At 42.0% G+C, this 16800-nt stretch overlaps 2 protein-coding genes across 3 annotated transcripts in view; one reads left to right on the top strand and one right to left on the bottom strand.

Annotated features, from left to right (window-relative positions):
* Window positions 1-1580: 1580 nt before the first annotated feature.
* Window positions 1581-6702, bottom strand: LOC308345933 (dysbindin-like). The gene is made up of 3 exons (XM_080808502.1): window positions 6610-6702; window positions 6075-6178; window positions 1581-3341 (listed from the first exon to the last, which is right to left on the bottom strand). The coding sequence occupies exon 3, from the start codon at window positions 3068-3070 to the stop codon at window positions 2426-2428; it is 645 nt and encodes a 214-aa protein (XP_080664628.1). The 5' UTR covers window positions 3071-3341; window positions 6075-6178; window positions 6610-6702; the 3' UTR covers window positions 1581-2425.
* Window positions 6703-14763: 8061 nt separating this feature from the next.
* Window positions 14764-16800, top strand: part of TMEM266 (transmembrane protein 266) — a 113602-nt gene continuing 111565 nt past the window's right edge. For both annotated transcript variants that reach the window (XM_080808503.1, XM_080808504.1), the window contains exon 1: window positions 14764-14871. The gene's annotated coding sequence lies outside the window, so the exon portion shown is untranslated. The remainder of the gene's footprint in view (window positions 14872-16800) is intronic.

A 16800-nucleotide genomic window follows, 5' to 3' on the forward strand; every position in this document is an offset into this window, starting at 1 on the left:
CCACAATTTTCCCCCACAATCCTTTGCTCTTTAATGCTGGTCCCCAGTCACAGGGCACTCTCGCATTGGGGTATTACTTTCCAATGGGTTGCTTCTGGTGGCTCCCTCCCCCTTTTGTTTATCTTCTGATATCAGTCCGATGTTCCCACTCCGCTTTACCTGCCGACTGGCGTCTTCTGCCCCTGTAGAGATCCAGACGTGTATAATTCTAATCGCAGGCTGATTTCATGGGTGATCAGAGTTCTTTGGTAGGTAATCAGCTCACTTTAGGGTACAGGTTGAAACGGCGCCTCCTCCTAGTTCCCCGCCATCTTCCATAGTTCAATCTTTTTGCCATTCTAACTGGTATAAGGTATCTCAATGTGGTTTTAATTTGAATCTTCCTGATGGCTAGTGATGATGAACATTTTTTTTAAAAGATTTTTATTTATTTATTTGTCAGAGAGAGAGAGAGAGCGAGCACAGGCAGACAGAGTGGCAGAGGGAGAAGCAGGCTCCCTGCGGAGCAAGGAGCCCGATGTGGGACTCCATCCCAGGACGCTGGGATCATGACCTGAGCCAAAGGCAGCCGCTTAACCAACTGAGCCACCCAGGCGTCCCGATGATGAACATTTTTTCATGTGTCTGATAGCCATTTGTATGTCTTCATTGGAGAAATGTCTGTTCATATCTTCAGCCCATTTTTTAATATGATTGTCTGTTTTGTGTGTGTTGAGTTTGAGGAGTTCTTTATAGATCCTGGATATCAACCTTTTGTCTGTACTGTCATTTGCAAATATCTTCTCCCATTTTTTGACATGATTATCTGTTTTTTTGTGTGTTGAGTTTGAGGAGTTCTTTATACATCTTGGATATCAGCCCTATGTCTGTAGCGTCATTTGAAAATATGTTCTCCCATTTCATGGGTCACCTCTTTGTTTTGTTGACTGTTTCCTTTGCTGTGCAGAAGCTTTTGAATTTGATGAAGTCCCAAAAATTCATCTTTGCTTTTGTTTCCTTTGCCTTTGGAGACGGGTCTTGAAAGAAGTTGCTGTGGCTGATGTCAAAGCAGTTATTGCCTATGTTCTCCTCCAGGATTTTGATGAATTCCTGTCTCACATTGAGGTCTTTCATCCATTTTGAGCTTATCTCTCTGTATGGTGTAAGAGAATGGTCGAGTTTCATTCTTCTATAATAGCTGTCCAATTTTCCCAGCACCGTTTATTGAAGAGACTGTCTTTTTTCCACTAGATATTTTTTCCTGCTTTGTTGAAGATTATTTGGCCATAGAGTTGAGGGTCCATATCTGGGATCTCTATTCTTTTCCATTGGTCTATGTGTTTGGTTTTGTGTCATTACCATGCTGTCTTCAACCCCACTATTTCATCCAATTATTGCCTGAAATAAGATCTTTGGGTCATTTTCTGTCTGTTCTAGGTAGTACAAATATGGCAACTTTTATCTGACCATCTGTATGGCTAAAGATAACTTGTCTCTGAACCATTCTCTTCCTATATATAATAATGAAAAAGAAAAGAGTGACACCAATAAAAATTCCATTAAGAAAGGGGATAATAGGAAGCACACAGTGGTCAGTAGTTCACAACCCATATCAAATTTTATTGGTGAGAAATCACAGATTCCTTGGCAGGCAATAAAGTAAACTCCTTGACTAGTCAGTCTGGCAGCTGTTAGGTTAAATCTCTAGAGTATCTGCTTTGTCACTGTCCTGTATAACCATATCTAAGATAGGTTTTCAAGTGGTTGCCCTTCTCAGGGGTTCCACAGTTTTTGTAATCTACTTCATATTGGTTTGACTTAGGGAGGAAGGTATGAGAATTGCCTAGAAGGTAAAAACCATTGGAAGTAATTGCCAGCTTCCCTCAAATGCCCTCAAAAACATATCAAGCCTCTGGGCTGTTTTCTTTAGATCAATTCCTGGGAGTAAACACAGCCGAAGAACATTTCTTGAAATAATTTTTAGGCTTGGAGATCTTCATCTCTTAGCTACTGAACTCTCATAAAATATTTGAACAATTCTAAAAATAGTCTTAGGTGAGGAGGTACTGCCCTTAATCCCTAAAAAATTCCAAAATATGGGACTATTTGTCAATTTAGACTGTGAGCTAAAGCCAGAATACCTCTAAACCTAACCTGTATTTTGTTGCCCTCTCTGCTCTCATGCTGAGGAGCACTAATCTGAGTTCACCCCCTTCTCTAGGATCCTTCTGAAAAGCCACGAAAAGTAATCAATACATGACAATATTCTAAGTTTTTCCTAACACTGCAGCTTCAGAGGCACACAGTCAGCCTTCCAAGAAGCAGCAGGCACAGGTTAATCAAAGCTTTGCTATCATATAACAAAGGTTAGAACCTTCACTTTTTTTTTTTTTTTTTTTTTTTTTAGGGACAACAGGAAGGGGGAGGGCGCTGCCTTGTGCAGAAGTCAGAGGTGGCAGCAGCTGATGAGGAGGAAGGGGGCCCTGTGATACAGCGGCCCGAGCCGGAGGCCACAGTCCGCTGCTGAGACTGGAGACAGCGCCGCGTTGTCTTTGCCCCCGGAATTCAGGAAGACGTCCAAGGCCTCCTGGTCAGATACGTCCATCAGATCCATCTGTTCCAACATGTCAATGTTCACTTCCATGGAGGACATGCTGCCCATGGGCTCTCTCCTCTCCGCGATCTGCAGGTGACCCGCGGACAGGTACTGCTCCATGTCCTGCTGGAAGGCCTCCTCGAAAAACTTCTGCCGCTCCTTCAGCTTCGCCTGCTGGGTGTGCTCCATCTCCAGGACCTTCTGCGCATGCTCCGCATCGAGGTCGGCTTTGAAGGTTTCGAGTTCCTTCCTCTTATTTTTCTTGTAATTTTCCAGTTGTTGGGACTGCATATGTTTGTATCTTTCCAATTCACACTGTCCACATAAATCCTCCAGATTCAGCAGGTGGTTTTCGACTTCCTCAAAGCTAGCCTCTAAATGAGTCAGACTTGCTGTCATGGATTCCAAATCCGCTACTAAGCCGGGAAGCTGCTGGAGCTGCTCCTGTAACTGGACCAGGCTCACCCTCTTCTTCTCCCAGTGCGCTGAGAGCATAACCACCTCGCTGTCCACAAGCTCTCCAGCGCTTGCACATTCCTTGGCTCTTCTGTGAAGTGCAGCCCATGTATCTTCATACCTGCTAAGTAATTCCCCCAAAATAAGCCTGGAGGTAGGCAGTCCAAGATTGGATTTACTGTCCAACAATATTCCAAACTCTCATGATCTGTCTCCTCCATGATCCTCCGTTTGTTTGGAATCACATTTTCCACCTCATAGTTGTCATCTCATGATTACAAGATGGCTCCTACATCTCCCAGCTTCATATCTGCATTCAAGGCACAAAGAAAGTAGAAAGAGGAGAGTACCAACCACTTATGGTCCCTTTATCAGGAAAACAAAAGCCTTCCCTAAAGTCAACAGACTTGTCTTCAGGATCACTGGCAAAATGGAATGGGATTGTCATGACTGGCTTTAACCAAGGTTTTTTGCTTAAAGCTGGTTACACCATGGCCCCTAAGAAAATCACAGTGAGCAACAGGGAATGGGTAGTAGTAAGGTCACTAAGAATAACTGCCACACATAGATATTTATAGATATAAGAGAACATTTGACATATAGAAACCAATCTCTATTTGGTGAAATTTCAGGCAATATAACAGAAGGGGGAAAAACCCCTCAGGCAGTGCTACAAAAGTACATTTTAGGTCAAGAGATCCCTACTCATCCTACCTAGGAGTTCCATCCCTGGAATTAGCACCCTTTAGCAACTCCTGCTTTTCACAGACTTTCTCTTCCTTCATTTCTGAACCCACAGATTCTCTAAATACCCATGTTTATTAACAACTGTTTCTATGGCAGCAGAGTCCCTGGTGGGGGTGGGGGGGACAGGGATGGAGGCTATTTATAAGTTAAGGACTGCCAGTACATGCCAATTACAGCTATCATTGATGATATCCTTGAGGAATTTCTGAAATAGACAAATAGTGTGGGGGAAAAAAAACATGAGATATTTATGTTGCCTGTTGTTCACCAAGAAACCTCTTGATTATAATTTGATTTCCCATCTAGGTCCACAACCTAAAAGAAAACACATTGATCCTCCTGGTATGACTGGTTTATGTGACAGTTTTATCTCATTGCAAATTAATAAACTTGTATTCTGGCTTTACATATTTGGCTGATGAGATTGTTAGATTAATTTAATCCTCTCTGGGACACTTAATGACCAGACCAGGTTTCTAAGACCACAAAACTGAGTCAAATCCTGGTTAATTCACTAACTAAGGTTATACCACTCAATGTAGTCTTTTGCATTACAGCAAATGGCCTAATCAAGGCAAGAGCCCTTCACGTCACTAAGTATATCAACATGAACTTGTCTAAGACATAGAGAAGCAATACGTCAATTTTCAATCTAAGGAGCAGTGCACAAAAGCCACTTTTTTGACTGAAACTGTGCCACCTATCAATATACTCAAGTCACCAACCAATCAAGAATAATAGTTTCCAAGCAACCCAGAACTCACAATTTTTATATAAAAAGGTATACATAGTATGGGGGGTTGGGTAAAAGCATGGGCTCTGGAGCCAGAAAGATGGAATGCAAATCCCTATTCCACACTGGAAAGTTCCACCACAGAATAAGTGTGTGACATTGGATAAAAAATCTTTACATCCAGCTTCCTCACCTATACAAGAGAGCTTGGGACAGAATAATAGTGCCTACTTCAAAGAGTTGTCTGAATAGAAAGTGAATCTATACCCATAAAGCACCTGGCAATAAGAAGCCCTCAACAAATGTTAGCTATTCTTACTCTTAACAGGAAAACCTAACTGGCTTTCCTTTTAAGGTTACATTTTATGCAAATAGGAAATGAATGGATAATAAAGATTCATTTTTATATGTAAAATACAAAATAACACAAATTCCCCAAATTAATAATTCATCAAGAGTCATGGTTTTGAAGCTGGCTGGTGAGTGATTTAAAGAACTCTTTTAAGCTACTGCCACATGGCAATAGCAAACTTTCCATTCTTTACTGCCAAGAATAGTCTTGAATTATGCAGGTCTCCCACAAAATGCTACTGCTCTACACAGAGATGTAAAGAAGTTAAAAATCATTGCTTCCCAAACTTACTGACCTCTTAGTGTTGTCCCTGGCACCCCGGTCTTCCTAGAGGTGTCCTGTGTCCTTGAAGACCAGACACTCTACAATCAACATCCAGATTTAAGGCTCTGAAAACTGTCCTAGGAAAACTTTTCTTGAAATAAAGGGTCAGTCAGCCTGGTGATTTTTTACATATGTGTGCCCTTTCTTAGTCCTGTTTTTCTCCCTCTTTGATGACTTCCCATTCAGTTTTCCCTACATTCACCTATGATCCTCTGTGCTGTTTCTTATATTCCACATGAGTGAAACTATATAATCGTCTTTCTCTGACTGACTTACCTTGCTCAGCATAATGCCCTCCAGTTCTTTTTTTTATTAAATTTTTTTACAGGATTTTATTTATTTAACAGAGAGAAACACAGTGAGAGAGGGAACATAAGCAGGGGCAGTGGGAGAGGAAGAAGCAGGCTTCCCAATGAGCAGGGAGCTTGATGCAGGGCTCAATCCCAGAACCCTGACCTGAGCTGAAGGCAGACGCTTAATGACTGAGCCACTGAGGCACCCCGTGCCCTCCAGTCCTATACATGTTGATGTAAATGGTAAATAGTCATCTTTTCTGATGGCTGAGTAATATTCCTTTGTGTGTGTGTGTCTGTACACAAACCACATCTTTATCCATTTACCTGTCAATGGACATCTTGGCTCTTTCCACAGTTTGGCTATTGTGGACATTGTTACTATAAATGTTTTGGTACAGGTGCCCCTTTGGATCACTACATTGATATCTTTGGGGTAAATACCCAGCACAATTGCTGGGTCATAGGGTAGCTCTATTTTTAACTTCTTGAGGAACCTGTTTTCCTAAGTAGCTGTACCAGTTTGCATTCCCACCAACAGTTTAAGAGAGTTCCCCTTTCTCCCCATCCTCTCCAACATTTGTTGTTTCCTACCTTGTTAAATCTTTGCCATTCTGACTGGTGTAAGGTGGTATCTCATTGTAGTTTTGAAAATCTTTGATTTTTCTAATGTAAAATCATCCTGCTGCATTTCTCCTCTGGATATAGGAAAAGGACAGGCAGCATTCTTAGTATGACAATATCTTACCTACTTGAAAAGCATTATCACCCCTTACCCTTTGCTTTTCCAAGCTCAACAACTTGGACTATTTTCCAGACTCCAACTAGTTTCCAAAACTTTAACCTTCATTAGCCTTATTCATATTGGTTTTAAATCATGAAGACCAAACTTAAATTTAACCAATTTACAGAACTTTGTTATTTTTAATGTTTTTATGGTTCTACTGACTTCTCAAATATTAGAATTAAGACCCAAGCTTCTATAAATTAATACTCACAGAACTTTATATACTGTGGAGTCTACCTTATTGTCTCTTAGTTAAATTAAACCCATGATCTATGGTTATAGCTGACAAATTACAGCTACATGTATCGCACCAAAACATTAGAAAGAATAATTAACACTTACCTGATTTGTTAGTGAGTAAAAGTTTTTTTCTACTAGATTGCAGAGCGGAGAAGAAACTGTCTCTCACTTTATAGCTCATGTCTATTTCCTCTGCTTTGATAGAAATCATGGCAGCCATAAAGAAAAATAAAAATGGAAAATAGTTTATATAACAATTTTAGGAGCACATGAAGAGAAGGAAAGAAGAATGTTTACAAATTTCATATGAGATTTTTCTTTTACTTGGTGATACTCCTGAGGACTTCATAAGCAGCAGAAATCTTACTTGGTTAATATATTTAATTCCCCCCCCCAACTTTTTTTTTCCTCCAGAAAAACTAATTATTGTTAAATACAGGGCTAAAAGTTGGATTAAGAGGGAAATGGAATTTTATTAAAAGAGTACTGTGTTGCCTAGGTGGCTCAGTTGGTTAAGCATCTCACTCTTGAATTCAGCTCCGGTCATCATCTCCGGGTTGTAGAATTGAGCCCTATGAGGGGCTCATGCTCAGCACAGAGTCTGATAATCCCTCTGCCTCCTCCCTCTACTCACATGCTCTCCCTCTCTCTCCCTCCCTGAAAAATGAAAAAAGAGAGAGAGAGACAGTACTGAATGGAGGAGGAGAATGCCCTTTAAAGCAGGGAGTTTGGATGGGTGGCAAGGAATTATATTTCTTTTTTATAAAAGTTATTTTGGGGGGCACCTGAGTGGCTCAGTCAGTTTGCCTTCAGCTCAGGTCATGATCCTGGGGTCCTGGGGTGGAGCCCCCAGTGGGGCACCCGCTCAGCAGGAAGTCTGCTTCTCCCTCTCCCTCTGACTTGCCCCCCTGCTCCCCTGCTCGTGTTCTCACTTGCTGTCTCTCACATGAATAAAAAATCTTTTTTTAAAAAGTTTCTTTGTGGGGCACCTGGGTGACATAGTTGGTTCAACATTGGACTCTTGGTCTTGGCTCAGGATCTCAGAATCCTGAGATAGGGCCCAGCACCTCAGGCTCCAGACCCAGTGGGGAGTCTTTCCCCTCTCCCTCAGCTCCCTCACATATCTCTCTTTCTCTCAAATAAATAACCTTTTTTCTAAAAGGTTACTTTTTATATTATGTATCTACTAAGAAAAAATACTATGGATACAGAGTTAATAAGCATTGTCATTTCAATAAGGTGATAACAGTCATGAGAAAGGAGGAAGAGTGGTATACACTATGACCTATCTTCCCCTTTAATAGTTCATTTCCCCCAAAGAGCTTTACCTTACATGGCACTGAGAAGGTCAAGGCAGTGGCTCACAACACCTAAATTACATAAAAGTAGCATATATGAGTAATAGTTTTCATATCAAGCCAATTTTTGGAATGTACAATCAATCCCAAAGTTGTTTATGGTCTTTCTGTAGTCAAAGAAATAATGAACATAAAAGGTTAAATAGTAGTATAATTTTGCAACTGCAAAACATCAGAAATTTATCTACCTTAAATTCAACGACGCTAGTTCTTTATTTTTCTAGTTCATTTTTAGTCTATTAGATAAATGAAAAATCAAATTTTCTTCTTTACATAAAAAATAATCCTAGAATCATCAAAATTTGTAACTAGAAAGAAATTCAGAGAACTTCTAGATGGAGTAAGTTCAATTCTCTCTAAATAAGTGACATTCACCTAATTGCCTTTTTCAAAGTTACAGAATAAATTAATGATGGAACTCTAAAATCCAACATGCTTTTCTCACTGCAAAATGATTTCTCAAACTCATGGAGGCACAGTTGGTGTATATACGCGAGTCATTGAGACACTGGGGTTGAACCTGTTCTCTCTGAATCAGAGTAAATCCTCATTCCTCCACTTATTAGCTGTGTGATCTTGAACAAGTTACTTAATCCCTTTGTGTCTCAGTTCTTTCTCCATAAAATGAGGTAACACTACCTTCCCATTAGGGTTGTTCATACAAAATTAATACAAAAAAATTAATACATATAAAGCACACAGAATGGTATTTGAGACATAACATTTAATAAATGTCAACAACTACTAGGATTCCATAGACATGTGCTTGCTAATTTTTAAAATAGCCCAATTTTACTAGGATTTGAATATTGGATCATTTTCATGTTTAAAAAAAAGTATGTATGTGTATATAGATATAGATACAGATATAGATATATTCAATGCTATTGCATTTCAGCACATGAATTATGTAGCCAAAAGTACAGTTTCCTCATGAAGGACAAGTAAAATTCTAAATATTAAGCTTACAATAAAGCTACTTAATTTAAAGACCATTAACTTTGTGAACATTTTAGCCCAGTGGTATATTCAGAATATGACACAGAGAGGGGTAGCATTTTTAATGCACCTTCCCCCATGTGACAAAATTTCAAGTAATGATCATGAAATGAAACAAATAATAATAGCCAGGATAGAAAGATTGTGAAAATTCTTTTTTCTCTTTAGATTTTATTTATTTATTTTTTGAGAGCAAGAGTGAATGAGCAAGCTCGAGCGGGAGGAGGGGCGGAGGGAGGGAACATCAGGGGGATTCCACGCTGAATGTGGAGACCAACTCCAGGCTTGATCTCACAACTCTGAGGTCATGACCTAAGCCAAAATCAAGAGTTAGACGCTTAGCCAACTAAGCCACGCAGGCACCCCCAGATTGTGAAAATTCTTTTATTCAACTCCATCTATATGCCAATATAAAATAAATATTATAGTACCAAAAAAAAGAGTAGTGGAATTAACGTTTTTGAAGAAAGGAAAAACTTAAACCTACATATTGGTCTGTTGAAGTGGTAAATAAAAACAATACACCTCCTATTCTCTTGATTTGTTCTTCAGTTTTGTAGCAAATATTTACAAAAAGAATAAATTTCAAAGTTAAAAATATTTGATTCAGTTCTTTAATAGTTTCACAAATGAACTAAAATTTGTACTTACCAACCAGAAAAAATACACCTCAAAGTTTGCACTTTGTCTCACTCTTAAATTTTTCACAGAAATGAAAAGTCTTAAGAGTTTTAAGGTCACATACAATAACAACACTGAAGTAATCAGGTTCTGTTTCTTCATCCTTACAAGCACGATGCTACCACTATTTATTAATAATAAAGAATTATTTAAGTGAGGGAAATGGACCAAAGGAGGACATGAACTATGCCCAAAGCTCTGAATTATCCTGAATTTTTACGAATTTACTTAGGAAAGTAGCCATATTGATGAATCTATGTTTATTGAAGGCCAACTATATAATTGGGAGTTCTCTGAATTAACTTCCATGCAGAATATATTTATTAAATGATAATTAAAATGTGCTAATTTAAGGTTACATATACATTATTAAAACTTAACAATAGCTACAGAAATTGTTTAGAACTTAAAGACAGATTTTTTTTTAATCACCAATGCTGCTTGGAATTTCTGATACAGGGTGGCTCCATTGTTGGACATCTGCCTTCAGCTCAGGACAGGATCCCAGGGTCCTGGGATCGGGCCCCACATCGGGTTCCCTGCTCAGTGGGAAGCCTGCTTCTCTGTCTCCCACTCCCCTGTTTATGTTCCCTCTCTTGCTGTGTCTCTATCAAATAGATAAATAAAATCTTTAAGAAAAAAAAAAAACTACCAGTAATAAAGAGCACAAAGACTTTGAGTGGGTTTATTGCCATTTAAATTTTCTAAGGACAATGAGAATTATTATTGCCTACACTCAATGATGTTCTTATTGTCCCATTCTTGGTATTTCATTGCTCAGAGTGAAATCTGTCATTGAAGTACCGTCTGTAAAGATGGGTTTGTTGCCTTAAGTATATTTAACCTACTTCAAGAAAAACTTTTTAACATGAATATTAACTGAGGACCTACTGAGTACATGGTAGTATGCTTTGTGTTTTACCCACACAGATTGTATGCACATGAACTTGGCTAACTTAAAGTCAATCATATTTATTCATCAAAGCCATTTCAGCAGGATTTTTAAAAAATATTTTATTTATTCATTTTAGAGAGAAAGAGAGAGAGAGCATGAGCTCCAGAGTGGGGAGAAGTAGAGGGAGAGGGACCACCAAACTGCTGAGCCTGACACACGACTTAATCCCACAACCCTGAGATCATGACCTGAGCTGAAATCAAGAGTTGGCCACTCAACCGACTGAGCCATCCAGGTGCCCCTCAACAGGATTTTTTAAAAGCTGTCTTTTGTTAGCACTTATCGTGTGTATATATGTAAATGTTTAAATAAGTATGACACAAAGTCATAAATATTCCATTTTCCAGGATTCTCACTAACTCAGATTGGCCTTCTCCCTATGTGTTCTAAGTAAATAAGGTTCTATTCTAAATCAACGCTTAGAAAAGTTTTTAAAATATTAACAGATACATAAACATTAACAATTTAAGATCTCTTGCTATTAAATTTCACAAATCATGTGGGTGTCAGATTCATATGTTCTATTTTTACAAGCAACAACCTCAAGAGAACAAATTTTAACTCTGATATCAATCTTTTTCAGACATTCACAAGATCCACATAATCTCGAATCTGCCCTCTCATAATCTTGTAGCTACACACATGCACAAATTTTCTGATTATGTGATTCTGGTACTCTTGAAAAGACAGTCTTTTTAACTTAAAGAAAATCTGGGATGCCTGGCTGGCTCAGTTGTTAAGAGCATACAACTCTTGATCTTGGGGTTATGAGTTCAAATCCCACATTGGGTGTAAAGTTCACTTTAAAAAAAAAATCTGACTTACCTCAAAAGATGTTTTGGAATGGGATATGATGCCAAGGACAGCCATGTTAGAAGCAGGTATATCTGGCAAGTGACATAGAAGGCTTAAACCCAGTTAATTTCTTCCACTCCTGCTTTATATTTTTTCTATTGCTGTGGAATAGCAATTTTCCTATTGCATGGAACTCCCTCACCCACAAACTTCTCTCTGGTTAGTCACCTGGTCTTCAGAAACAGTACCTGCTCTTGTTTATAACTCCAGTATTTCCCAACCTCTCCTATTGATAAGAATCCTGGGGCAGTTAAAAATAAAAATCACATGCCACTCTCCTATAGATTCAATATTAATTTGCTTGAGGTAAGGCTCCAGAATCTTATTTTAAACAAGAGTCCCCAAGTGATTCTTACGGGCAAGTTTAAGAACAAGCTAGAGGCTTGCCAGAGCACTTCACAGTTCCTCTAAACTGATCAGCCTCAAGGGCCGGTCCTCCACTGGGTGTCAGGCGTGTTTGAAAACAAGAGCAGGACCCGTTTGGAGAAAGCTGAAGGCCACCCTGTCTATCTACCTCTGTTTTCAATACCCTAAATTTACCTAATTTAAATTTAATTTTGAGTATGTGCTGTGAAGTAGAATACCACCAGGGGGCAGCATAGAGATGACAAATTATACACGTTTGGGGTTTGTTTTTTTTTAACTTCACCACATAAAATGGTCACATGTACATTTTAGGTGAACTCAGACTACCAAAAAAGGGGGTTGGAGCTTTACCCTTAGAAGATACAGGTAAAAGATGTTCCACATAATTTCTACATATTTTTTTCTCTCACTGGCTGTCTTTACAGCAACCATTGTAGACAAAAAAGTTCCCCTGAAGTAGCATTGCTCATGGAACCAAAAACGGTATTGGACTACAAAGACTCCAGGTAAACCATAGTGATCTTCCAGTTCGTCTGTAGTTTCAACTAGCATTGGAACTAGGTGCTTTTCAATAGTGTTATCAACACTTTAGAGTTCCCCAAGTGGGGTAAAAGGCAGTGGATAACAGTGTGATCCAACTTTGCCAAGGCTTTTTGTTTTTGTGTTTGTTTCTACACTTTTTTAAAAAGTAATATTTTATATATTTATTTATTTGACAGAGAGAGAGAGAGAGCTCAAGTAGGAAGAGGAAGAGGGAGAAGCAGGCTCTCCGCAGAGCAGGGAGCCCAATGTGGGACTCAATCCCAAAGGGAGACGCTTAACTGACTGAGCCACCAAGGCACCGCTTTTTTCAAGTATAACTGAAATGCGCCAACACTTGTCAGAAAACTATACTCCCCCCACACACCCATGTCATCCATACTCCCAAATTTTCTTGACCCATCCAATCACTTTTTCCCTTCCAATCCACATTTCTTCCTTCTGGAAATGTTAAAGAAAAATCCTCTGGCAACCCAGGTAGCTTCTACAAAGATCACTTCCAAGGGCTTTTCTCCCTCTGAAATTCCACCATTAGCATAAGGAAGCACTGAAATCTGAGGGATTACCTGAAGAAAGTTAACCTATTCCCAGCTTGTCAAATTAGATACGCACGCCCAACCCAAGATATTTCTCGGTCTCAGAAAAGCATGATCCAGGCTTGGGGCAATTCCATGACTTAGGTTTGGAAGGTTTTCAATTCCACAATTTCCACCTTTTAGCTAGAAAAGCAGAAGGGGAGGAGGAGGCGAGAATGACAAACAGGGGCTCCTGGGTGCCTCAGTCCTTAAGCATCTGCCTTCCAGCTCAAGGCATGACCCCAGGGCCCTGGGATCCAGTCCCCCATCCCTGGCTCTGCGGGGAGCCTGCTTCTCCCTCTCCCTCTGCCTGCTTGCTTTCCCTGCTATGCTCTCACTCTCTGTCAAATAAATAAAATCCTGGGGCACCTGGGTGGCTCAGTCCATTACGCAGCTGCCTTCAGCTCGGGTTATGATCCCAGGGTCCTAGGATAGAGCCTCACATCAGGCTCCTTGCTCAGTGGGGACCCTGCTTCTCCCCAGCCTGCCATTCCCCCTGCTTGTGCCTGGTCTCTCTCTCTCTCTCTCTCTCTCTCTCTCTCTCTCTCTCTGTGTGTGTTAAATAAATAAGTAAAATCTTTTAAAAATTAAGTAAATACAAATAAATAAATAAAATCTTAGAAAAGAATGACAGAAACATTCCTGGGAGGCCAAATGGGCCTAAGCAAAAACAAAATACCTTCAGAAGAGGTAGGAGAACTGGAAATCAAGGTTCTCTGCAGAGCCAGAGGCTACACTGGAGTAAATGTTCTAGAAAGGAGCGTTTCCAAACTTTTCAAATATCTTAACAAAAATGTCAGGACCCCATGGCTGTATTTTCAGCATGAACTGGTGGAGACTGAAAATAAAAGCTATGAGTTCAGAAACTGCCTTAGTGACCGTGTTCCACTATTCACGGCAGTACTTGCAGACATTAGAGTTGTACATATATATGTGTGGACTCTTCTAACCTGCAGAGAATATCTGTGGGTGCGTCCAGAATCCTCACCTACTCCGCTGACCCCACCTGCTACCCCAGAAACATAGTGCTATAACAGACACTCTCAACGAGGTTGGTATCATCGCCAAGGGGAGAAATCTTACTACACGTATAAAGCACAACTGCACATAAGGTCCATAAACAGCTATACAGTTTATCCCTGATATCTGAACCTCGCGGCGGTAGGAGGGGAAGGAGATGAAGCGGCGGCGGTGATTCGTGACCAAAATGTCTGAAAAGCTCTCCTAAGAGGCCGATAACGGAAGGTGGGGGGAAGGTGGAGAAACACCGTCCTCAGAGGTCCTGGGCTGAGACTATCTATCAAATGAAGGTCCTGAGAGGCATTTTCCTGCCAAGACAGCACACGGAGGGTCAGTGGTCTCTGATTCTGTCAAGATCTGGGCCAGAGAGCGGTGTTTCCCCGCCATTCGCTGCCTCAAAGGATGCCCTGTGCCGACCTAAGGAAAAACTGGCAAAGAGCTCTGCAAACTGCAAAGCCCGGCACCAAAGCCGGAGGAGGCTTCTTTGCCGGCAACTGTAGGAAACCCTAGCGGGGCCCGCTGGGCCTCCGCACTTGTTGCTTCCCCGGGGCGCCCGTCCGCCTCCACCTCACACCTTCTCTTTGTGAAACCCTCCTCTCCACAGAGCACATGCGGGCCCCCTGACTGGGCCGCGCGACCCCCTCAGCCACGCCGTGACGCGGGCGCGCTGTGTTGGAGCCCTGCTGGCGGCGCAGCCTCCACCCCCTGCCCGGCTCCCGCCGCCAGTCGGGCCAGCCCAAGCCGCGGTTTCCTAGACAGCCGCGCCGCCGCTGGGTAGCCGCCACAGCAAGCACTCGCGGGTGAACCGCGTTGGGCAAGGGCGCAGGCGCCGACCGGCGAGCCGCTGGAGCGAGGCCGCGCACGCGCGCCCCCGAGCGCGGTGGGCGGAGGAGCCCAGGGAGCGGCTGAGCCGCGAGGGGGCGGGGGGAGGGGGGACCGGACAGGGGAGCCCCGGGAGCGCGAGCTGCAACCGGCGCCAATGCAGAGCCTAGCGAATCCCGAGCTCAGGCAGCAGGTATGTGTCCTCGAAGCCGGCCGTGGCCAGGGCTTCCCCGCCTCTATGCCGGGGTCCTGTGGCCAGGGCGGGGGTGGGGGCCGGTCAGGGTTTGCAGGGTGCGCGTCCGGGAGGGCTGGGATCTTACCACTGACCTTCATCCTGGCTCGCTGAGGGGAGCAAGAGGAGGGTGCGTGGGGAAATCCAGGGCTTCAGCTCCAGCCTGGGGAATCTGCTTCTTGTCACATGCTTCTTATTTATTTTTGCAAACTGCTCTGGTTGGGGTCCAGCTGCAGATGCTTTAGCTCCCATTCTTTGCCTCCGTGTGCCATCTTGCATTTATTAATAAAACATGCAAGCTGGGGTGTGGGGGGGGGAGGTGGATTGCTGCTGGGGGGAATCCCATTGCAGTATGGGTTGAGTGGCGCCTATTTTCGGTGTTCAGGCATGGTACTGAGGTGGAAATTCCACACCCTGGGCATTTGTGGCTTGCTTGGTCGTGAGCACTTACTAGTGGGCTTCCCTCATTTGTCTGGGGGCGCTACAGCGGCAGGATGGGCTGTCAGGAAAGCATGGTGGGCTTTCAGTGTCAGACCAGAATCCCCTTCAGGGGACAGGTGCACACAGTACCCTGCTTGCTAACTTGCCAAGGACGCTTAAACCCAGAACATTGTTTCCCGTGATTGCTGAGAGGAGGCCTTGAACAGAATCCTCCAGACTTGCATACTCAAACTCATTAAGGTTTTGCGTCTGAAGATGACTAAAGCTTGCCACCTGTTGGAAGTCAGACCCCATGAAATCCTCCATAACCTAGCCCACCAATCCCTGTTTCAGTCACTAATACATAGCAATAGGCCCATCCTGGTTCTTCCTATCTTCTTTCATGTTGCTTGTCATTTCTTCTTTTAAAATTTAATCCATGATTCGATGTTCCATATGTTATAAATTACATTATTTGTATAACATCAACAAAATTTGTAGAACATCGTATCCTAAAGAATGAATTTCTTTTCAGTGTCCAGGTTACTGATTTCCTAGCTTTTCATCTTGCTTCAAGCAGCAGTCCAAAAAGTGGAATATCTGTAACTGATTACCTTTCTCTGCCCCATCCCCCCACCATGCCATGGTAAGAAGACTAGTACAAGCTGGAAGCATAAAATGGAAATGCGTATCACAACACATTGGGGTATGGCGGAAGAACTAAGTGCTTGTAAACTATAGTCAGTGTGCCACATCTAATCATGAGGACACATTCTTGAATGCTCATATGTGCCAGGTACGGAGCTAAAGGGTACTTGTGCATGATCTCGTTTAATCTTCACAACAAACCTATTATCTCCATGTTGAAGGTGAGGAAGGTGAGACTAAGAAAGGTCAGCTAACTTGCCCAAGGTCACACAGCCCAGAATCAGAATAAAGATGCAAACTCAAGTGTATCTGATTGCTAGGGGTGGAGGGGCATTGGGAGGAACCTTTACCCCTGGTGCTGCCCCTGCATCTATATTTTAATTAAGATCAAGTTTCTGCATGAGCATACATGCTTGGATCTGATGTTCCATTTCATAGATTCCACATCCCTCTTTGTGGATTTTTAGAAACGGAATCGGCTGTTTTAGAATGGGTCTATATGGAATTTTTTGAGGTGGCGCTGAGCCTATAAAAAATGATGTTCTAGACACGCTCCCATTTAACTTTCTCAAACAAGCAGTTAAGCTCAAAAAAAGTTGTTTCCCTTCAGATTTAAATTCATAAAATGTATGTGCATCAGATAGAATGAATCACTCATGTTTTTCATTCTTGCATCCCACTCCAGTCTTCTTGCCACCCTGCATACTGGCTTCTGGTGTCAGTGCCAGTTATAAGAAAAACATTGTCTATCACACTCCTATGTGAGTGCCTTGATGGGGTGAAGGAATGCAGACCAGTCATGGCCCATAATCCAGTCTCTAT

The sequence above is a fragment of the Martes martes genome (genome assembly GCF_963455335.1).
Source record: "Martes martes genome assembly, chromosome: 7".
In the NCBI taxonomy this organism is placed as follows: domain Eukaryota; kingdom Metazoa; phylum Chordata; class Mammalia; order Carnivora; family Mustelidae; genus Martes; species Martes martes.

Bases quoted from the DNA above. Each gene is read 5' to 3' on its own strand.
- LOC308345933 (XM_080808502.1), bottom strand. From the start codon at position 3,070: ATGCTCTCAGCGCACTGGGAGAAGAAGAGGGTGAGCCTGGTCCAGTTA.